The 24495-nt window shown below is 37.4% G+C and overlaps 2 protein-coding genes across 8 annotated transcripts in view; one reads left to right on the forward strand and one right to left on the reverse strand.

The window, feature by feature from the left end:
- ttbk1a (tau tubulin kinase 1a) overlaps positions 1–24495 on the forward strand; it is a 64699-nt gene that overhangs the window by 26271 nt on the left and 13933 nt on the right. For 4 of the 7 annotated variants that reach the window (XM_087273906.1, XM_087273905.1, XM_087273907.1 and 1 more), the window contains 3 exons: positions 5065–5269; positions 5376–5542; positions 16467–17001. In XM_087273906.1, the coding sequence (XP_087130032.1) occupies positions 5065–5269; positions 5376–5542; positions 16467–17001 (907 nt within the window). Of the gene's footprint in view, positions 1–5064; positions 5270–5375; positions 5543–16466; positions 17002–22554; positions 24363–24495 lie in introns of those variants that run through there. The other 3 variants (XM_087273910.1, XM_087273909.1, XM_087273911.1) reach the window with 1 other exon arrangement.
- Positions 6518–14618, reverse strand: LOC110440103 (uncharacterized). Its single transcript, XM_087273904.1, has 2 exons — positions 14468–14618; positions 6518–13927 (listed from the first exon to the last, which is right to left on the reverse strand). The coding sequence occupies exon 2, from the start codon at positions 13610–13612 to the stop codon at positions 7517–7519; it is 6096 nt and encodes a 2031-aa protein (XP_087130030.1). The 5' UTR covers positions 13613–13927; positions 14468–14618; the 3' UTR covers positions 6518–7516.

Raw genomic sequence — 24495 nt, forward strand, 5'->3', positions numbered from 1 at the left:
TTCAGGTAAATTGGATAAGCTAAATTGGTCGTAGTGTATATGAGTGTGTGCAAGAGTGTTGGGTTGCGGCTGTAAGGGCATCCGCTGCGTAAAACATGTTCTGGATAAGTTGGCGGTTCATTCTGCAGTGACGACCCTTGATTAATAAAGGGACTTAGCTGAAAAGAAAATGAATGAATGAATGAATAATAAATAATAATAATAATAATAATAATAATAAGCAATATATTTAACAATAAACATTTTAGGATTAGTTTACAACAATCTAGAATTCAGTATGTATCTATGTAGGTGTGTGGTGTATAGAAGTGCATCACTCATGATTTTATTGGTCTACTCTCCCTACATATTGCCAAAGTGTACATAGCAGGGGAAAAAAGTCAGTATAAAAATATTGATGAAAATAATAATAACTATAATATAATATAGAATAATATAGAAATGAATATGTATGGTATACACCTAGTAGAATTGTTCATTTTTCATTGTCATGTAGTGACTGAAACTGAGGAAAATTCTGAGTTTCGCATTGCAATATAATTATATTTCTCTCTTTCTATCTCTCTCTGTCTCTCTCTCTCTGTCTCTCTTTCTGGCTTGCTTTATTGGTAAAAAATAATATAAAAAAATAAAATCTTTTGTGTTTACTAACACAGTAACACACACTTATGTATCACTTGACAAATCCCTCAATAATTCACAAACAGCATCTCAGGGGACTCGGATACTCGTCGCATATTGTCACATAAAAGCCTTACAGATGGGTGAAAGGCATGAGCAGTCTGAAATACACAAACAACAAAAAAAACAAGAGACAAGATTAAATCAGTTATCATTTTTGTTGTGTTTAATTTGCATACTGATAAATCTATTGCATGTATCACATGAGGAACATCCAGAGCTTTTTGGACGACTTATTTAGAAGAGAAAAAACTAAATTCCCATGGAAATGTCAGTGAGTTGTTTTAGTCTGTCACAGTTCTAGAAAAGCAGTGGTTGTGTAGCTCCAGGACAAGAAGAACATTTTACCATGAAAAACAAAAATGTTTGATGACTTTTAAAGGAGTTCCCCTTCCCTTCTGACACTGTGTTTCGAAAGCTCTGGGTGACATTTATAAAAAATCGTTCTGTAAAGGTGAAGTTCGTCATTCCTGCACTGCTACTGGCAATAAATATGTTTTCCCTCAATTTCTGTTTAACGGAGAGACGATTTTTACAACATATTTTTAAACATAATCGTTTTAATAACTCATTTTATTTTATATACTCATTTTATCTTTGCCATGATGACAGCTGCACTCAATATGTGTCGTGGTAAAAATCGCCAGTGCCAGAGTAAAGGCTTTGAGATACAATTTACTTTGTAAACACACTTGCAAGTGTGATCCTAAATTAGGACGTTATTCTCTATGTGCAACCAAACCAATGCTGGTGAAAGCAATGTAGTTTCATCAAAAAGAAAACCGACGCATGCGCACTGAAAACCATACTCACACACCTCACACACTGCTCCTGCTTGTTGATGATGCCCTGCTCTGCTTCCAGTTTAAATCTAGTAAAGAAAAAGTGTGTATTGTTCATGCTTGGTGAAACCAGCGGTGTATGATTTAATCTTATTTAGACTAAGCATGGCTCCTGATAGATTTCTTTTGTATGAAGCAAAAAGAAGGGATGATAAAACTCTGCCATGTGTCAAGTCTAAGACAACAGATAATTCTATGAAACATCTTTTTTTGTTTTCCTTAGAATTTAATGATATTGAAATTAATATTTATGCAAAATATTTCTTAAATGATTTTAGCATATCGCTCCAGTTGTGTTTTCCAGTTACATTTAGGATCATTTCTGTTGTTTATTTAGAATAATAATTGTATATTAATAATAATAATACTTTTATTTATTTATAATAAATATTTTTTATTGCTCAAAAAACTATATTGTTTTGTTGTTTGAGAAGGACCTTGCCCCAGTAGAGCTTTTTGTCAAGCAACGTCTCTGGTCTGTAGATAATCCAAAAAATATATATATATATTGCTAAAGGGGGCTAATAATATTGACATTTAAATGATTCAAGCAGCTAAAACTTATTACATTTTAGCCAAAAAAAAAAAAACAATTAAGACTTTCTCCAGAAAAAGAAAATTTTTTTTTATAGGAAATACTTTGAAAAATTTCCATGCTCTATTTAACATCATTTGGGAAATATTTGAAAAAGAAATCAAATTAAAAGAGGGCTAATATTTTTTATTGAACATGTTAAATATAAAACATGCACAAATAAAACAATGAACAAATAAAACCCATCACATATGTATATATATATAGGTTGTATAAAAATAAATGAATAATATTAAAATAAAATACAAGTAAATAATAATATCAAGTTAAATATATTGTACTCTTAAATATAAAATGAAAGAAAAGGAAAAATAAAATAAAAAACAGTAAGGTTTTTACATTCTAAAGTAACTGAAGGCTTTATCTTCTTTATGTGATCTAAAACAGGTTGTCAAGTGAGAAAAAACATATCAGTACAACCTCTTACAGTATATCGTATTCATCCATAAGCCATTGCTTAAAGGTTGGAGGAAATTTTTCCTTCCACTTGAACAATATTAACCTTCTACAGGGTGTCCGCGGAGCCTTGAAAATTATTAAAAGTTAATTAGTCAATGTAGAGAAATTTAAGGCTCTTAAAAAGTATTAAAAACTCTTAATTAATATTTTGCAAGATATTAAATTTGATATAATTTTTGATTATGCAATGAATGGTTGTATGCTATGCCTGAATTAAATCTGCATATATCAGGATGCGGTGTAGTTCATAAAATCAATGAAATCCTACTAGATTGGACTTCATGCTGCTTTGTTTACTGTAAATCAAGGCAACACCATTATTTCTGCAGCGCTATAGGCACAAATTTAATAGATTTTTATTCAGTATATGAATAATGTTTTAGTTTTGGATTAGTTTCTTACATTAAAATTTAGTAAATATACTATAAGTTAAAATCTCGCAAGTGTTTTCAGTTAAAACCTAAAGTGGTTATAAGGTCTTAAAATGTATGGAAAGAGTCTTAAAAAGGTATTGAATTTCACTGTCTGATTCCTGTATATACTCTGTTCTAGCTAAAAGCGTAGTAAAGGCAATCACATTTATATTACTTCATTTAAAACATAAGGACTGTGGTGTGATACCAAATAATGAAATTATGACCTTAGGTTCTATGCACTGTAGGTATTTAAGTGTCAGAAAGAAATTTGAATATTAGCTGCCAGAAATCCTTTAATTTTGAACAAACCCAAAACATATGAGACATTGTAGCTGGCTCAATATTACATCAGTCACAATTAGGCTCTATATTCGGATAAAATTTTGCTAGTTTCACTTTGGACCAATGCAATCTGTGTACTACTTTAAACTGTATAACTCTATGTTTTAAACAAATTGAAGATGAGTGAATATTATATTAAACAGATTGCCACATGTCTTCTGTAATTCAATCTCTAGTTCCACCTTCCATTTTCTTTTTCAATGCACTAGTGCAGGGGTCGGCAACCCAAAATGTTGAAAGAGCCATATTGGACCAAAAAAAACAAAAACAAATATGTCTGGAGCCGCAAAAAATTAAAAGCTTTATATAAGCCTTATAATGATGGCAACACATGCTGTATGTATTTAAATTAGCTATATTAGCATACTATAAAAATGACTTCGTTGGCTACAAATACTTACTGAGCCTTTATGGTTAAATGTTCATTTCCCTGCAGTGCATCCTGTAGAAAATGACGCGCCACGTGACTACTCTGTTGTACGATGCCGTCTCAAGTTTAACTTAATTACAGTATATTAATGAATTATGTTTAATGTTCAAGTTTAACTTCATTACAATATTAATGAATTGTTTAATGATCAAGTTTAACTTCATTACAATATTAATGCATTATGTTTAATTATCAAGTTTACTTTATTACAATATTAATGAATTATGTTTAATGATAAAGTTTAACTTCATTACAATATTAATGCATTATGTTTAATGATCAAGTTTAACTTCATTACAATATTAATGCATTATGTTTAATGATCAAGTTTAACTTCATTACAATATTAATGCATTATGTTTAATGTTCAAGTTTAACTTCATTACAATATTATTGCATTATGTTTTGCTTTGATGAAATTAAAGAAATGCAATAAAGAAATCAGATTTTTTAATGTTTTTTATTTTTATTTTGAGGATTCAAAAAAACAACATCAAAATGAACGTGCACAACGTGCCCCTTATCTGAGCAACAAACAGTGCAATAAAACGCAGCCTGCCATTTCCATTTCAAGATCAGCTCGAGTCATTCCTGGGAATGTGTTCAACAAGGAAGGGTCAATCTCCAGGGGTGTGTGTCAAGGAAAGACAGTCTCGTTTTTTCCTTTCGCAACTCGCAAAGTCTGCTCCCAAATGCAGTTTGCATATCAACGATCGCACCTTGTAAATAATCACCGTTGAGTGAGTGATCGAGATGGGCTTCTTTGAATTCTCTCAGGGAGGGAAAATGAGAAAGCGTGCCCCGCTGTACATCTTTGGCAAAGACAGCTTGCGCTCCATGGCGCATCACACAGCCGCCGGTTTGTTTACAACAGCTACCTGCCTGGCATCCCGCCCTGCTGATAGAAACGTGTGTCGCAGGCTATGACGCAAATCTTCGTTGACAGAAATGTTGAAATTAAATATTCTACACACTTTTACAGCATTGGAAAACGTTAAGATTGTTTGTCCTCCTATAGAAACCATATTAAAACAAAAAATATATTTACCTCCCTCATCGTTTTCCATTTTCAAACATTTTTTGAAAAAGTTCCAGGGAGCCACTAGGGCAGCGCTAAAGAGCCGCATGCGGCTCTAGAGCCACGGGTTGCCGACCCCTGCACTAGTGGTTCCAGATTAGGGCTAATAATTTTGACTTCAACCTTTGATTTCCACAAAAACAAGGCCATTCTGGGTCACCTTGATCATTTTTTTTTCTCCTTTTGAAATAATATTGATTTTTCTTTTCTTGGTCCCTCAGGGTTATAAATGTGACCCCGATGCCAGGTGACCTTCCAAGGGAAAACACAGATGATGTTGTACAGGATGAGCACCTTAGTGACCAGGAAAACGCCCCTCCAATTCCCTCTGGACGGCCAGTTGATGGCAGCCAGATGCCCACAGATGCAGACGGATGGGAGGAGACAGACTTCAACCGCAACAAACTCAGGATTAACCTTGGAAAGGTGCCAGTGAATAAAGTCCACTCAAATGCAACTACACACGTTTAAAAGCTAATCAAACATTTAGTTCATTTACAGTTTTATAAATCACTCTGGTTGTATGTTTTAGGGAGGTCAAGAAGAGGACGGTAGCCGGGGTGTGTGTCCTGTTTCGCCACAAAGGGGAGGTTTGGACTCTCCAGGGATGCAGGTTCACTCGATCAGGTACCGACGGGTCAACAGTCCTGAATCTGATCGCATGTCTGCTGCTGATGGACGGGACGGTTACGGCCAACGGTGGGTCGCAGCTTTACTTTCTAATATTTGTTTTATTTTGTAAAGGTCTGGCAACATGTTTTCATTCGTGGTGATTTACTGTTGTTTCTCTAATTATTGATTTCTTAGTCCTCTGAAGTTAAAACATTGGCATCATATTTTCTAAAAATATATTTAAATGCTTTAAGTGTAATATTTATGTAATATAATAAATGAAATGTATATGAAATATATCTATAGATTATTTTTCCAACAACTAGGCGTATAATAACAATGCAGCATACAGAACAGCACACGATTCCATATTGAAATCAACCGCTTTGAATGTTATCACTCGATTGAATGGCCGTTATCAGTGGTTATTTGATAGATATGGGCCAGTGGGGCAGTTATCATCCATCCACATGGTTAATCAGCTATACTAATAGAGAAGGCTCCACATCCAGAGCTGTTTTTACATTACTGTGACGGTTGGGTTTAGGGTTTTGGTAGGGGTAGATGTTAATAAAATACAATTAATGGGAAATTTAATAAAAAAATATAAATAATTCTCGTGGTTAATCAGTTATACTAATAGAGAAGACTCCAGATTTGTTTTTACATTACTGTGACGGTTGGGTTTAGGATTGGGGCAGTGGTAGACGTTAATAAAATAAAATTAATGGGAAATTAATAATAAATTATATAAATAATTCTTGTTAACTTCTGGCAGCAGCCGTATGTAATCTATACTTGATTAACCATGAGGATGGATGATAACAGCCTACTAGTAGGCGCAGAAGGCCCCTACTGGCCCATATCAGCTTATAACCACTGATAACACTCATTTAATGGAGTGATAATATTCGAAGCGGCTGTTGAAATTACATAACAAAAAAAAACTACATAGATAATAAAGAATAATAATAAATTGAAACATTAAAAAATAAATAATGTCAAGCTATTCTCTTATGCACAAGTTTTCCCGCTTGAAAGGAAAACACATCATCAAGGGAGTTTTAACTGGATTCCACTCATCCATTTATTGCATCATAAATGCAGCAGAAAGGCAGGTAAAAAGTATAACGTTGGAAAGTTGAAAGTAGAAAGTTGAAAGTTGAAAGTTGAAAGGTGAAAAACCTTTAAAATAAACAAAAATACAACATATGTAATTAAATTGCAAATAAACATATATATACAAACATTTGTAAATTTTGTCTGATTTTTCACACAGTATTTTCAAGTATTATACTGAATTATCACTTGTTAAAGCACAATCACCAGTACAGTTTAATATACTGAACTTAAATATTTAGTTTTAAGACATATAAATGAAATGCGATTAATTTTGCTACTGCAGCAATCAGCTTATGTGCACGTGATCTGCTCATGCATGCATATGAATCACGGAGGAAAATTAACATCTTAACGTCAGTCAGACAGCACTCAAATGATGATCAAAATAACCAAAACTATACATTTCTGCTTTATAACATTTTCTAGTTTGCAAATAACTATTTGTATCTTCAAGTAATTAAGCAGCGGGCAGATAAGCACTGTAGGAGCAACTTTTTCCTCTGTGCCGAACTTGAACTCAGATGCTGCTTCACGGTTGATTTGCCCTCAAATACTGACATGACAGTCACGATTTTCTTGCAATAACCAAAGTAAAGTTCTCACCGGCTGCCACTTCGGGACTTGATGATGGTTTTTTAACTGTTGTGCACTTTCTTTTGCTCAATTTTGGCGGAGATTCGGCTTTGGCGGAGGTTTCGTTTTGGCGGAGATTCTGTTCTGGTTAGGTTTCAGTTTCCTTTTTCCTTACGTGAATGCCGAACTACTGCATGTCCTTCCGCCTCTCCCTCCGACTGGCGGATGGATTTTTTTTCTCCTTCTATATTAGTTTGACTTGACACCTCCCACTCGATTTTCTTGGGATAAAGAGGAAATCGCATCTCTTTGAAGGCAAACTATTTAGTTCGATTACTTTTAGCTTTCAAAAGGATGTTCTCTGAATTATTTACTCTTTTGTTCCTCTGCAGAAAGTAGAACAACTAGCCGTCTGACATCTCTGTGAAGGACAGTACTCGGGATCTTCTCTCGACCGATTTTGGACTCCGAAGAATTTGCCCTTGCTTTAGATGGTTTTGTGATCAGAACAGGGTAACTTGGGAATGTTCGTATATTTACATCTCTTACGACACCTTTACTGTCTGGATTGACACTGATTACTCTGCCAAGCTTGAATTGTCCTCTGAGTGCATTCTGATCTGCGATCCAGACAATATCTCCAATTGCGACATTTCTGTGCGTGGTGTGCCACTTGCTCCTTATGAACAAATTAGGACCTGCAAGCTGGCTCCAACGTTCCCAAAACTTATTTACCAATGACTGCATTGCTTGGAGTCTTTTGAAGGGATAGCTGGAAAAGTCAAAAGTTTTAATGTCACCACTTTGAGACGCTCGTCCGAGCAATAGCGAATTTGGCGTTACATATTGAATGCAGCCTTCCTGAGTTTGTGCCCTGGCATCGATTGGTCGCTCATTAGCAAGATTAGCTGCTATTTGAAGGGCTGTATGCATTTCACTGTATGTGAGGGTGGACTCCCCTCCGCAGTTTTGGAGTGCCCTCTTGATAATGCGCACTGCAGCTTCAGCAGCTCCATTTCTATGTGGGGAATCAGCTGGGTGAATCTTCCAGATCCACTCAGTTCCATGTTTTACTGCTGTTTCCTCCAGGGTAGATTTGTCAATTCCCTCCAGGAATTGGTACAGATCTTGCAAAACTGGTCTTGCTCCAATGAAATTGGTACCAGGATCTGAAAAAATCTTTCTGGGATAGCCTCTAATTGTAGCAAATCTTTGAAAGGCCAGTAAGAAACCTTCGGTTGACTGAGAGTTAACCAGTTCTGTATGGATTGCCCTGCTCGACATACAACAAAAAACAACACCCCAGACCTTCAGCAAGACTCTTTTCTTGACATCATCTTTCACATGGTAAGGTCCGAAAAGATCCAATGCTGTGAACTCGAAAGGTGCAGCTGGTTGGGTTCTTTCTAAAGGAAGATCACCCATTACTTGCTGACACTTTTTTGCTTTGTTCTTCCTACATTGTACACAGCTGTCTACAACTTTTTGTGCTATTCTTCTGCCTTTTAATACCCAGGCTCTCCTTCGCATTCTAAGCAGAGTCTCAGCCAAGCCTCCGTGGCTCTCCTTGTGAGATTCTTGAGCTAGTAATGTGGAAATCCATGAATTGGAAGGAAGAATTGGAACACTCAGCTGATCATCTTGAAAGACCTGCACCCTACCACCGCAGACCAACAATCCAGAGTCTGGATCTTTAAAGACAACTAACCTCTCTTTAGTGGTGTTTGGAAAGGTCACCCCATCCTGCTCAGCAAGAAAAATATCTCGTAGAGCATCTTCTCTTTCTCTTACTGAAATGGTTCCTAATGACAAGACTGCCTCCCACTTTGGTTTATTTACAGTCCGTTTTTTGCCGAGAAACTTCTTTGCAGCTCTCCAAACCCATGCTATTGTTTTAACCAGTCGTGACAGGTCACTGAACCGCTTTATGTCACACAAGTTAAGGACAGCTAAGCCTGCTGGTGGTCTTTTTTGTTCCGCTCGAACTAGGTTGGGGCTCTCAATTGGTTTCGACTCCATGGTCGGCTCCTTTTGCTTTGTTTTTGACCTTGTCAATACAGCTGCAAACGCTTTCTTTTGAAGTTCGTTAATGCTTTCTCGGGCAGTGATAGCTAAGTCTTTAGCTGACTTGATTGGCCATTCATCTACTGGTAAGCTCAGGAATCTTGGCCCATTTTGCCACTCTGAACTTTCATCGAGATTTTGAGGGCTAGCTCCTCTAGTTATCACATCAGCAATGTTTTGTGGGCCTGGTATCCACCACCACTCTTGCGCTTTTGTGATTCCTTGTATCTCCCCGATCCGATTGGCGAAGAATGTTTTGTAGCCATAGCTTTCACGTTGTATAGCACCAAGTACTGTTTGGCTATCAACTAAATGGAACCATCTCTCCACTTGAATTCGGCTGTGCTGCTCAAAGTACTTTCGCAAACGTGAGGTGAACACAGCTCCGCACACCTCTGCCTTGATAGCATCTCCTTTTTGGTCTAAAGGAGTCAGCTTAGCTTTGGACTCCACAAGCCTGATTGCTGGGCCCTGTTTTGAGTCCCATCTCAAGTACATTACAGCACCATAAGTGTTTTCACTTCCGTCAGAAAAGGTTATTGCCCAGGGGTGTCCTTCAAATTCTGGAGGTGTTATGGCTCTTGTGAATTTAATTTGGCCTAGTTGGATGTATTCCTCAAAGAGTTTGATAGCATCTTCTCTAAGGTCATCTGAGAGAGCAACATCCCAAGTTTCATTGACTTGAAGTCTTGTATTCTTTGCTTCTTGAAAAGCTCTGCGAACCAGAATTGCTCCCTTTTGTTTGGCTGGAGTCACTAAGCCTACTGGATCATATACCCCTGATACCTGACTCAAGAGCTCTCTTCTTGTCAGTGGATTTGGTGTTTGGGCTCTAACTTGCTCCTGTGTTAGGTTTTGTCCAAGTCTAATTTTCTTTTTTCTTTTTGAAAAATTGATGGCTGTCATCACATACAACTTGTCGTCTTCCACAGAGTAGCCTAGGCCAAGTGCTTTGTTGTCATCATCAAGCAATTGGTTTGGCAGAACCATAACCTTTTCCTTTATCTTACAGCTCTTATCATCAGACTTTTCCCTCCCACTTTGACCTGAGAAGACCCATGGTTTCAGATGAAATCCTCCAGCTTTCAAGATCAACTCTGTGTTTGCCACAATGGACTGTAGCTGGTCAAGGTCATTGTGAGATGTGAGAATATCATCAACATAGCTGTCATGTTGGATTACCCGTCGTTCCTCTTCAAGGTGAGCAAAGGATGGCAAATTAGCAGTTTCATGCATTGCCAGTTGCGCAATGCACCCTGCTGGTTTGTCTCCAATATTGACTCTTGTGATTGCGTATTCTCCCAGCTCCTCATTCTCCGTGTCTCGCCAAAGGAATCTGTGCAAATGTACTTCTTGGTCCTCCAACCAAACAGAGTTGTACATTTTCTTAATATCCCCCAATGCAGCATACACTCCACTTCTGAATCTCAGCAGAACAGCACGTATCTGGTTTAGAACGTCTGGTCCTTTAATTAACAGGTCATTCATGCTGACACCTCTAAATCTCTGGCTGCTATTCCAAACGAGTCTCACTGGGGTTGTGACTGAGTGAGGGTTTGGAGCGATGAGATGACTCACGTACCATACAGGTCCAGCCCAATTAGCAATTGAACTTTCAGGTAGCTTAACTGCAGCCCCTCTGTCAAGCATGTCTTTCACTTGGGCACTATAAGCTGCTTTCCACTGAGGATCTTTGGCCAACTGCTTCTCTGTATGCAGAAATGTAGCCTCAACTGCACGCCTGTTGTCTGGTAAGGAAGTTGGGTCCTGTATCCAAGGATATTTAGCATGCCAATGTGGCTCATTGCTGTGTTTGTCCTCCATGACATAAGTGAGACCTTCTTTTACTAACTCCAGCTCCCTCTCCTCAGCAAGAGACATTTCTTTTCCACCAGGTTGACAATTCCCGCAGCGACAACCCCCACACTTTGGCTCACATGCTGCACCAATGGAATCCCACTTCCACCATTCAAGAAAGTCTCGAGTACTGGTTGAGACGCTTGATTCATGGAGTCTGGCTAGTGGTTTGTTTGGTGGACTGTACTCAGTTACTTCCTCATATTTAACAGCAGCCAATCTCATTGATCGTGCAAAATGAGTCTTGGACCGGTAGGCAGATACAGTCACATCTTCGAAAAGCTCAGGATGAGTTCCTCCAATCGTCTTTCCAAGTGGACCATCCCACAATACCAGGTCTCCAACAATTCTGATCCTCTGTGGAGCCAACTGTCCTTCTCGATGGCTTATAAGCAGGTCAACTACTTTTGGCCTTGCAAGTTCGGCAAGAGGTATGTCTGGAAACAATTTTTTCAGTTGGTTCGGTTGCACTGTGTTATTAATTTCAGCGATGCTTTCCAACCCATAGCACGCCAATTGGTGGGACTTGAAGGTTCCCTGGGAGGTTCTCACCCTTATTTTCAGAAGATAACGTTTAGTCTTCATCCGAACCTTCATGCCACCAACTCCATGGATTACAAGAGTTATCTTTTCTCCTTTTAGGTTCAGACGATCAGCAGCGCTGTGCGTTATGTAATTAGTGTCTGATGCCAAATCAATTAATGTCCCAATCTTTTGACCAGCATTGGCTGTCACATTTAGAAGCATCATGATTACAGGCAATTCTAGCAGTCCACTTTGTGCTAGTAAACCTGGCTTTTCCTTTGTCACATTGAACACTCTTGCTGTAGTGTTTGAGAACACATTTCTACACTGCTGTGCTAATTCTGGTGAAAGTCTGCTGAGAAAATCTTGCTGATCTCTAGTGTAGTCTTTTACACATTTCTCCGTTTCCGGACAAAGTTTGCTCTTTTTTTGGTCAGCACGTTTCTCCTCTCTTTTAGCATTAGGGCATAAATAGTAGTGATGCTCAGGGGCACCCTCATCTTCACAGTCTTGGCTTTTGCACAAGTAGTTTCGTTTGCAGAATGAATACTGCTCATGGACCTCAAGGCATTTTTTACAAGCTCCGAGTGCACTTACTGCAGCCTTTTTATCTACTAATTTCGATGCCCGGAACTGCTTACAGAAGTAGAGTTTCCATTTATGCTTAGCATCACCACAGACTACACAACCAGCCTGGTCAGTGTTTGATTTTGTAGACTTTGTTTTTGCCCATTTAGGTTCATTTCGCACATCCTTTCTGTTAGGTTCTTCAAGTCTTAATTGTTCCAATTGCTCGTAGATGTTCTCTTGCTTTTTGAGGAAATCCAAAAGGTAGTCAAATCGATTATCTGGTGTGACTGCACTCTGTTGGGCAGATACGTGAATAAGCCATTCCTTTTTTAAACTTTCAGGAAGTTTTCCTTCTATCGACTTTGTTACCAGTGGGTTGTTTATGGCGCCAGTATTTCCAAGATCACTCAAATCTCCAAGTGCCTTCTCTACTTCTCGAATTAGTTCAACTATTTTTCGTGGTTGGTGACTTCTAATGGGAGGAATTTTTTGCAAGTCTTCCACTATTTCGATAGCAATTGCTGTCTTGTTGCCATAGCGATTTTCCAAGACACGAAAAATGTCATCAGCAGAATTATAAGTGGTAAGGCGGAGTTCTCTTACAATCTTTTCTTCAAGACTGTCTAGTAACTGAACCTTTTTGACCTCCTTAGAGCCAGTGGGCTCACCCTGCTTTTGGAGTGCCTCCCAATCCTTCTTCCATCTGTGAAAATCTCTCTTGCTACCAGAGAACTTTGGTAGTGTTGCAGGTTTCAACTTAATTGTTGCTATGGGGTAAGTAGAAATCACTGGGACTTGTGCTATATTCCTAGCCTCCTCAGCTTGTCTTGCTTGCATGAAATCAGCTTTCCTTGCCACTAACCTGGTAATGTTTGCTTCGAGTCCTCTTTGTCTCTGGCTGAAATCTCTCTCATCACCTGATGGGATGCACCGTTGCCATTTGCTGTACATCTCCTTTGCATTTTTTATCAGATTTTGAAGGTGACTAAGCATGAAATCGTATGCTTCATGATTTCCAGTTGGATCTACTGCTTCGACTCTATCACTCTCAGCTTCAGCAACCTGCAGTGCCGTGGACAGTTCAACATCCCCATATCTAGTCCATAACCTTTCATGAAGAAGAACTTTCACTTCATCCAGTTTTAACTCACAGTCGCTTGCAGTCTTCTCGAGGTCGTCTTTTTGCTGTTCTGTTAATTCAACTGACTGGTCTGTATCCAGATTTGCCTCTATTTCTGCAATCATGCCTGCTTCAAGATCATCATTTACTTCCATGACTTTCTCTGCTTGTATTGTGAGTTTATTTAAACTGTCTTGAAGATCCATCTCTGTCATGTTTTTACAAGTTTTGAATATAGTGTTGGCTAGACGTGTGAATGCCCTTTTTTCCACTGTCCTTTTTGCTTTTAGTTGTTCGAGTGACTTTCCTACCGCCTGTGTGGCCATTCTTCACAGTTATTCTTCAAATTGAATATATTATCTTCTCACTTGCCTTTTTTGAGTCAAACAGGTTTCCAGTTTTCCTGGTTTCCCGTTTTTTCACTGTCCAGTTTTTCACTGGTCCCGGTTTTTCACTGTCAAGCTATTCTCTTATGCACAAGTTTTCCCGCTTGAAAGGAAAACACATCATCAAGGGAGTTTTAACTGGATTCCACTCATCCATTTATTGCATCATAAATGCAGCAGAAAGGCAGGTAAAAAGTATAACGTTGGAAAGTTGAAAGTAGAAAGTTGAAAGTTGAAAGTTGAAAGGTGAAAAACCTTTAAAATAAACAAAAATACAACATATGTAATTAAATTGCAAATAAACATATATATACAAACATTTGTAAATTTTGTCTGATTTTTCACACAGTATTTTCAAGTATTATACTGAATTATCACTTGTTAAAGCACAATCACCAGTACAGTTTAATATACTGAACTTAAATATTTAGTTTTAAGACATATAAATGAAATGCGATTAATTTTGCTACTGCAGCAATCAGCTTATGTGCACGTGATCTGCTCATGCATGCATATGAATCACGGAGGAAAATTAACATCTTAACGTCAGTCAGACAGCACTCAAATGATGATCAAAATAACCAAAACTATACATTTCTGCTTTATAACATTTTCTAGTTTGCAAATAACTATTTGTATCTTCAAGTAATTAAGCAGCGGGCAGATAAGCACTGTAGGAGCAACTTTTTCCTCTGTGCCGAACTTGAACTCAGATGCTGCTTCACGGTTGATTTGCCCTCAAATACTGACATGACAGTCACGATTTTCATGCAATAACCAAAGTAAAGTTCTCACCGGCTGCCACTCCGGGACTTGATGATGGTTTTTTAACTGTTGTGCACTTTCTTTTGCTCAATTTTGGCGGAGATTCGGCTTTGGCGGAGGTTTCGTTTTGGCGGAGATTCTGTTCTGGTTAGGTTTCAGTTTCCTTTTTCCTTACGTGAATGCCGAACTACTGCATGTCCTTCCGCCTCTCCCTCCGACTGGCGGATGGATTTTTTTTCTCCTTCTATATTAGTTTGACTTGACAAATAATGATAAAATAATTAAAAAAATAAGTGTATATTTACAAACACACAATATACATACAATTCATACAGTATATGGTTCCCAAAGATGGTCAAAGTCCTTCTGCTTGCCATCGATGATGCATGTTCATTCAAGTACAATAGAGTTCTTACGTCATCTTCTGTGTCGCTTTCTCTAGTTTCCATCTCAGTCATCTGTTCAGATAATGTTGACATAGAGGATTCAATATAGGTCATTTAGTACACACTACCTGACAAAACTCTTGTCGCCTATCCACGTTTTAGGAACAACAAATAATAGCTTGAATTCTAGTTGATCATCAAAAGTGGCTTATATAAAATGCAATGCAAAGGCCTCTAGATTACACTTACCTTACCAAAATAAAAAATATGTAACCCTTGATTTTAAAATATTTAATTAGGACAGTAAGGCCTGACTTTGCTTAGACAAAAGTCTTGTCACTTAACAGAAATAATTTAAAGTGTAGAATATAAAGTCAAAGTGCAGTGGAAAAATATATTTCATACATATCTGCAATCACTCAAATAACTTAATAATAAAGTCATCTGGAATGGTGAAGAAAGCGTTCTTGCAGGATTCCCAGAGTTAATCAAGATTATTTAGATTGATCTTCAATGGCTCCTCCTTCTTCTTACCCCATAAATGCTCAATAATGTTCATGTCTGGTCACTGGGCAGGCCAATCCTGGAGCACCTTAGCCTTCTTTGCTTGCAGGAACTTGTGGAGGCTGAAGTATGAGGAGTGCTATCCTGCTGATGAATTTTCCCTCTCCTGTGGTTTGCAGTGTAATGGGTAGCACAAATGTCTTGATACCTCAGGCTGTTGACGTTGCTATTCACACAATTTAACTAGGATTGTTCCTTTACCAATCTTGACTGATTTCTGTGAATATTGGGTTCATGCAGGTTCCAATAGGTCTTCTGCAGTATTTGTGATAATTGGGATGCAGTTCAACAGATGAATCATCTAAAAAATCTACCTTCTGCCACTTTTCAGTATGACCTACTAAAGGTCAAGTTATTATTTGTTGCTCTTAAAACTGGAATTAACGACAAGACTTTTGTCAGGTGTAGAGATCACTGGCCATCTGGTCAATTTGTTGCTGATTTCTTTTTGCCTACCTTTAATCTCCTTCCACAAAATCTGCAATGATATTTCATCTTCCACATCCTCTGCCATGCTGTCTAGCGTGTCGAGATCGCTTGTTTTAGCAATGCTAGAAACTGGTCATGGTTTACGTCCTTTTCGACGCTGACGCTGATGTCTGAATTAAATCATATTCTATCAGTAAAGTAAATTAATGAAGGATTTTCAATGAATATTAAAGCTAGTCAGTGGAGCTCACTACAGCACATCTATCTTCACTGTCTGCATCACGTCCAATACAGTTCAATATATCTTCTTTCCACAATTGTAGTTTTAATCCATCATAATGCAGCAAAACATGCTTCAATTGTTTACATTAAACTCGGAAAAAAATGTCATCGGTAGTTCAGAGAATGAAACAAAAATTACAATTCAACCCAACACATCACAATATATATTTATAATATATATATAATAATAATATTCTGTTTAAATGACCTCTTCGTTACTTTAGTAGAATTGTCCTTTTAGAATTAGTAGAATTAGTAGAATTTTAGATTAGTAGAATTCTTTTCTACAGTGTGTGCTTTGTGTCATGTATAATTGACCTAAATAACCAACAATAAACAATTTCTTCCCTAAATGTCTCTTTTCTCAGCTCTCGAATGGACATTCTGGGTTCTCCATCTCGTCACGTTTACTCCTCTCAGCCCGCTCAGATGCTCTCGGTGGACGGTTGCAGAGGCCGTAATGAAGCCTCTGCATCGGTGGACCAGGAAGCCCACAGCAATGCCTTCATCCGCTCAGTCCCGCTCGCAGAAGAAGAGGACTTCGACAGCAAAGAGTGGGTGATCATAGACAAGGAAATGGAGCTCAGAGACTTCCACCACCTTCCAGGAGCCGAACCTACCACTTCCGGCACGACGGATGAGGAGCCGGAGGAATTACGCCCTCTGGAGGAAGGAGATGATCGGAGGAGACACAGAGGGAACGATCCATCCGTCAGAACCAAAACGTCCCATGGAGAACGGACTACACGAGGGATGCTACCACTGACGGAGGAAGAGACATCCAGGAGGAGTGGGAAAGGCCAGTCCACGTCAATGGAGAGCCCTGCGCAGTCACCCTGTCACTCGCTGCCCTCCGGACGGCCCCGGCGGAGAGATGCAGATAACAACGGACCTCAGAGACAGGTAAGATTATCCTTTCTAGCACGCTCTGACATGCTAATGCTGAAGATGGAGTGGGTTATGGTCAAAAAAGGTCTGATGGTGGTAAAGAGACCACGAGGTCCAGGTAAAAGAGCAATTTGATAACTGATGTTTTTTTTTTTCGCAGAGGTCTTTTAGTGCGGTTGTTGTGTTTATAAGCTTGTGAGATGTCAAAAATGATAAATGGTCTGGATAAGAATAATGTTAATTCAATAAATTAAATCAGGAGAAGGATGTTTATTGTTCATGAATCAGAACTTATCAACTGAAGACTGGATTTATCTGGTAATAATGACATTAAAGATGAGGGACCCTTTTCACAAGACTGTTCTGACGTGTTTAAAGGTCATCAGCATCTCAAATTCTTGGACATTTTTAATATTTAGATTTATATTTATTTATGTATGTGTTATATTATATTTACATCAAATTGCAAAAAAAAAAAAATTACCACTTGTGCGAGGTGTTTGAAATGCAGTATCTGCAGTATGTAAAGCAGTGGTTCTCAAAGTGGGGGTCACGGGCCAATGAAGGGGGGGTCGCCTGGTGATTTCCAAAAATCTATTTAATTTTATTAAACAATGAGAATTACCATATTTATACATAAACTACTGAAAAGAAACAATAGTCATTTATAGTTACTATATACTTTATAGTTACTATAGTAGCTTATAGTTACTAGTTGTATTGGATTGCGACACCTGGGGTAATTACATTATATTAAAGACACAGCTATAGCATCAGATGCAGCAGATTGATTTTTTTAATACCAGGTTAAACTTTCTGGCACATTTACAGCACTGACATACATAAAAAATGATGCAGAAGTTTCTGTCTTCCCCTGATGTAGAAGACAGAAAATGTGAAGTTTTACTCTCTACTGGTTGCCATTATGGTTATCTCACAAAATGTATTCCTTTTTCTGAAAGTCTTGATAAAACCATTGTAGAGTTTTTCATTTATTGTTTCAGTAAATAGGATTGTAAAATAAATATTTGTTGTCCTCTCTCGTTTACTGCGCTCTAAGTTTACCTGGAAATGTGAAAAGGGTCCATGATGAAGGATGGCAGGAACACTGTACTTGGATTTTTTTGGTTTACAGTGCATCTTGCTGTTTTGTTAATATTTACACTGTAACATTTACTGTCTTGATTTTTTTCTTTTTAAGTTAAATCAATTTAATTTTCATTGCCATTTCAACTTAGATTCTATTAAACTTACTTAAAGGGATAGTTCACCCAAAAATTAAAATGTGCTCACTATTTTACTCTCCCTTAAGTGGTTCCAATCCTTTAGGAATTTCTATATTCTCTTGAACACCAAAGAAGATATTTTGAAGAATGGAATGTTGAATTTTTGAAGAATTTTTTCCATCACATGATTAGATAACATTTTATTATATAAATTAGAAAACAAAATGGTAATATTTCACAATAATTATGTTTTTTTTATTGAAGAATTGCCTAAATAAATATACCTTTGGTGAACAGAATAAGTATATATATATATATATATATATATATATATATATATATATATATATATATATATATATATATATATATATATATATATAAAATATAAGTGTACAAAATGTAACTAAACCTGTAATTCTCTTTGGAGATCTTTCTATCCTCTTTTGAATGTGGTGTCCACCACACACAGAGAATGACCTAAATCTGGGATTTCTTGTACCTTAAAAATAAATCCACTTTCCACTTGTTCCAGTAGTGAATATGAAATACAGCCTTCTTTCAAAGACTCGTGCAGGAAAGTTTTCTTAGCTTAAGTCCCTTTTTTATCACCCGTCCATCTTAAAATCCAAAGTAGAAAGCTTTATGACAGGCTGGTGTTGTTATCTCACTCCACTTTTTGCAGGGTGTGTGCTTATATCTTTCTTCTCTCTCCGTCTGTCACTCTCTCTCAGTTCACTGTGTCTGACACACAGACTCATGCCTCATCTCTTCTTTTCTTACCATCAAACATTTGGTTTTCACATGATTTGCTAAAATGTGATAATTCTTCGTGTTTGGTATTATTTTGTAAATCTGTTGTATGCAGAAGTTCAGCTTTAAAAACAGCCATATTATAATACTATGAGGTCGTATACTGTACACACTGCATATCAATTCCATATCATGGATAAATACGTAATATCTAAATGAGCATTTACTACAGTCATATTTACATATTTACATATTTACATATGCAATATGGACATAATACTAACAGTATTTTGTTACTATAAACAAGATATCAAACAAATGGAATTGCCATGTGCCATTTTTTGTGATAGCCTTTATTTTTATGCTCATTAAATCCACACTGTGTGTGTCGAACTATACTGAACAGACAGTTAATAATACTTTACTAAGGGTTTTTTGCATATTCAGTGGATAAGAAGAGAATTGGATGAATAGAAAGATCAGAATTAGATTAGGAACCAGCAGCCATTGACATCTGTAGTAGGGAACAAAATATTTTGGAAGTCAATGGCTGGTTTCAGGAATCCAGTCATTTTTATTTTTGGGTGAACTGTCCCTTTAACTTTTTGAAAGCGAATTCTGTTGTCACAACTATATACACTATAAAAATGCTGTATTCCACACAATTCACTTATTTTACGCTGCCGCCATTTTAAAACATGAAAGCGAGGCTGCGGTGGGAAGAAACCCAGAAGTATAGGATTAGCACTGTAAACATTGCAACAACATGCTGTGGACTACAAACTTCTAGCTGTTGCCGCTATTTCAAATGCCGCTTTTTTTTTTTCAAAATGCAGATATGTTGTAAACATGACTTTATTATCATTCAGTTCAGTTTAATTCAAACAATTAAAAGCAGATTAGGCATCTAACAACATCACAATCTCTTTTAAGGGTAATATGCTTAAATGTCCTCCTAGGTTTCAGTTCATGGCAGCAGGTAAACCCCATGGAGACGCTTTTTTGCTTCAGCCTATGTAGCCCAGTGAGCGATAAAACAATGAGGTCGTCTGTAGCACATCCTGGTGTTGTCTTTAATAGTGTTGTCCCAATACTGAGCTTTCAAGCGGAACTTTTTAAGCGGCGCTGAGCGCATTCATAGACACTGCTGGTTTGCCGTAGTATTCACCAGTGCTCAACAGAAATTACTGTAATTGGCTGTGAAGAACATCAAACACAGATGAGCTGCTGATAAATCGACTGATCTTCACGGCTTTACAACGATCCAATGTCTGTCTATCTGTGTTTGCAATCTGTGAAGAGCAGTATACTGATGACCTTCACGGCCAATCACAGCCATTTCTGTTGAGCACTGGTGAATACTAAGGCAAATCAGCAGTGTTTATGAATGCACTCAGCGTATCAACAGTGCCTTTAATGTTAGCGGGAAATGGGACGTTTTATTTTTTTATTTCAGTACCAAAATTTTGTGTTGTGACAAGTTAATCAACTCATTCTTTTACTATATTAAACTTAAGTTTGATAAAAGGCATCTAAAACGTGTGTTTGTGAAAGAAAACGTTACCTAACTATTGCCGTTTCCCTTAACTTAGCTGAAAATGAGGTCCAATATCGCTTTTATTTTCACTATTCATTCAGAACGGACCTTCAGGTCATTCGGAAGGCGGTGAAATTATAATTTTGTGTCACTTTCTCTTAGCTGATAACATATACAGCCAGCTACACAACATTCCTATGTGACTCAGGCTATACTTACGAGTTTCTTGCCACCACAGCCTCGATTTTGTTGTTTAAAGTGGCGGCCACATGAAATCAGTCTATTCACTTCTGTTGTCCCTACACAAATCGATTAAGTTAACTTAATTGTTTTATGTTCAATCCACTTAAATTTGTAAAAACAATTAAGTTGTCCCTTGTTTTTACTCATTTTACAATTGTAGTTTGGACAAGCAGCGAAAGTCAAACTCAGTGTGAACAAGATGGGCTTAAATGGAAAGTGAATTGACAACTTTATGGTAGCTGCAGTGTTTAGTCTGGATAGGATACAGCTTCGGATACGCACATCAATATAGCATAATTTTTGTAACAATGTATGACAAGAATGAATATTTTTACAGTACTGTGTTAGTTGGATTTAGGGTTGGGGTGGGAATAGGTGTTAATAAAATACAATTTATTGGGTAATTTGATAAATGATAACATTAATTCTCGATAATTTCCCGCCACAACCGTATCTGATCTAGTCGTGAAGGCCAGATTTTTTTTTCCTTACAAGATTTTTTTTACACCTTCAAAAATATTAAAATAAATAAACTAGTTCTGCCAAGCCATAGATAACATTTGCTAATGGGATTTCAAGGCTACATCTATCTTTTCATTTATACACGCACCCAAAAATATGATTTAACCTGTCTTTGACTGTGAAAACTATCGGTCTTCTGCTGAGATTTTGGCATTGTTGCTTTTAGGATGCTCAGCACTAAACCGCTCAGTTAAAGAAAATCTGCACTGATTCACATTGAACTTATTCATTTTCATATTTTAATGTTTGTCATCCCTCATAAGAAAATGTGTAAAAAGACTTCTCCAGCCGCTCTTTGCCACTAGGGTGAGCCAGATGACACTCAGTAGACCAGCACTTTTAAAAGCTAGCCAGTCATTAGTGTTTTTCTCAGAGGAACTAAAGCAGAACACAAAATACAAAAAAAAAGTGTAAAAATATTTTTTGGGGGGCATTTTTTCCAAATGATTTTTGGAAAAACCTCCCCCTTGCCATTTGTTTTTCCTACAAACAGTCACAGCCTTTCAAGCTGAACTGAGATTGCTGGATTGTCTCTTTTGTATGTTAGCCAAACCCTCGAAAACAAAAGGATGCTCGTTTTCCCAGCAGAGTTCACCTTTTTTAATGCCCACTGTGCCTTTTCGCTCAAAATCACGTTTGATTTCACCCATGAAGAAAATACCAAGGCTGCCGCTGGAGCCACAAAAGAAGAGCGAAAGAGGTGTTCTGCGGTAAGCACAGTTTAGGCTAGTCCCTTTTGTACCTGTTTGATGAACTTGCTCATTGTTCTTTCTCCTTTGATTTCTGTTTGTCATCATCTTACCCATTTTTATCCATGTGTGTTTGTGTGTGTATGCCTGACGAGTCATTTTTACTTAAGTTGACACTTTTTTTTAAAACCACAATCGGCAAAACGGTCAAAGTAGCCTTCAGTCTGGAATCTCTCGACTCATTGTCTTGTACATGGACACATATGGCACATTTTTTTCCAGAGGTGGATCCGCACCAAACAAAAACAGCCTCTGTGGAATAAAGAGGCTCTCAATGTTGGCCGCCCAACCGAAAAGAAAATCCCAAAAATATCCATAGCTATCCCTTTAGCTTTGTCTCTTGTGAATAAACGTGTTTCCAGGCAACCCATTGTAGGTCTGTGTAACTTAAAGAGAGACCGTTTTCTCTCTTTTCCTCTGAGTGTTGGGCGTTCTCCTCACTGCATGCGACTGGGGAAGATGCCTTAAATGTCACAAATACAAATCCTCCGTAAAAGCTTGTAAGTTTCAAGGCACGCTCTTTCTGCTTTTATTTCAGCTGGACGAGGACAGGTCACACTCGGGACCGCGCTCCAATCAGCTTCGCCGTCTCGCTTCATATGTCTTTTCGTCTTCTACGTTGGAGACAGAGCAGTACCCGTCGTCCTTCATCCAGCGGAGCCGGTCCGCCGAAAGCAGCCCAGCTCACGGTAACTTCCGCTCGGGCTCCAGACGTCACGCTCCCCTGCAGCCGCCTGGATCTCCACGCAGCAGGCACTCCATGCTCAACGTGTCCCGTCTGCAGATCCAGCAGATGCTGGCCAAACTGATGAACAAGAACAGCTGAGGAAAGCTGATGTTAGTCTCTTCTCACACACTGATTCGAAAGACGTGTTTTTTTTAAAGGACGATAATTTATTTGTTTATTTTTTTTTGAAGGAAAGATGTGATCTTTTCTGATGCAATAAACTTTTTTGGAGCTGTAAGATTGAAACAGGAATGCACGCTGCTTGTTATGAACAGGCGCTTTAGTCATTTCAGTCACTCTGCGGGGAAAATTCAAAGACTGTATTAAAGTCCTAATCAGACATGATGCAGCATGATTTCTATCATAGGACATTGAAGAAGTTTTTTTTTAGCTAAAACTGAGGTCTTTGGTCATTAAGTCAAAATTGAGAGCGAATTAAATATATAAAGGCAAAAAATTTATAACACCCATGGCGCCTGATGATACGTTGAGGTCTTATGAAGGGAAACAATCCATCTGTATAGGAAACAGAACATTATTACCTTTAATCGAAAGCTTTGGTGTGATCATACTCTGGATAAAATGCAGGGTTACACATAAATCATTCATGTTGTCCTAACACAACTCGATTAAGTTAATGGAACAAATTCAAGTAGACTGAACATAAAACAATTAAGTTGTCCCAGAAATCTCAATAATTGTGTTGTTGCAGCTCATTTGAAATAAGTAGTTTGAACAAGCAGCAAAATTGCATCATTTTGTAAACGTTCTTAAATCTTATTGTGCCACGGGTATTCATTTTGTTTTGCCTCTATATGTTTTGGGTTTTTTTTTTTTTTGATTGTCAAAGGGACTTTTATTTCATGAATGACCAAAGACAGCTGTTTTATCTATAAAATCTTCATTAATGTTATTCTGAATAAAAAGAGTTTCCAATATCTAAATTAACAGCAATGTTTTGTGTGAAATTTACCAGAAATAATCCATTGTTGCATTCAGTATGGCTAAAAGGTCACAAAGACATCATTTCAAACTCACGCTTATCGACACAAATGAAAGCACAATCACTTTCTGAAATTGTCAGCATCACAGTTTGATGGCGCAGAAATAGAAGCTGTTTCTTAATCAGAATCTCCTGCGCTGTAAAAAAACGATTAGTTGAATTTACGGTAACACATTAGTTTAGGTCACAATTCAAGGTGTCAACATACCTTTAACTAACACTACTAGCTTAATTAACTACGAATTTGCTTTCTATTAATAGATAGTAAGGTAAAAGTTGGGTTTTGGGTAGGATTAGGCATGCAGAATAAAATCATATTTTATAACTACTAATGATTCGTAATATCTTAACCTCCTAGGGCAGAGTGGGCACATGCAATGACAGCACATTTTAGCACTTTAGTGGCTATTTAAATTACTTTGAATGTTTTATATTTTGTTACATACACACAGTGTCATCCTGCAACTGTTTTGCAGCATATGAAGTGTCCCAAATACTATTTTTAGCTGTGCAAAAACATTTTTTTTACTCTCTGATAGTTAAAACATGTTCAAAAAATATATATGTTATATATGCATTAAAAAATTGTCAGGAAAAAGTGTTTTATGCAAATTCGGACCACAAGTCAACATATATGGACATCATTTTTCTCTAAAAGTACACCATATAAAAAGATGATACTTAGGTTTTATTCTAATTAGGTTCCAATAAGCCCAAATAGCAAAGAGAAATAAAAATGCATGTAAAAA

The sequence above is a fragment of the Danio rerio genome, chromosome 11 (genome assembly GCF_052040795.2).
Source record: "Danio rerio strain M-AB ecotype USA chromosome 11, GRCz13ab, whole genome shotgun sequence".
In the NCBI taxonomy this organism is placed as follows: Eukaryota; Metazoa; Chordata; class Actinopteri; order Cypriniformes; family Danionidae; genus Danio; species Danio rerio.

Bases quoted from the DNA above. Each gene is read 5' to 3' on its own strand.
- LOC110440103 (XM_087273904.1), bottom strand. From the start codon at position 13,612: ATGGCCACACAGGCGGTAGGAAAGTCACTCGAACAACTAAAAGCAAAA.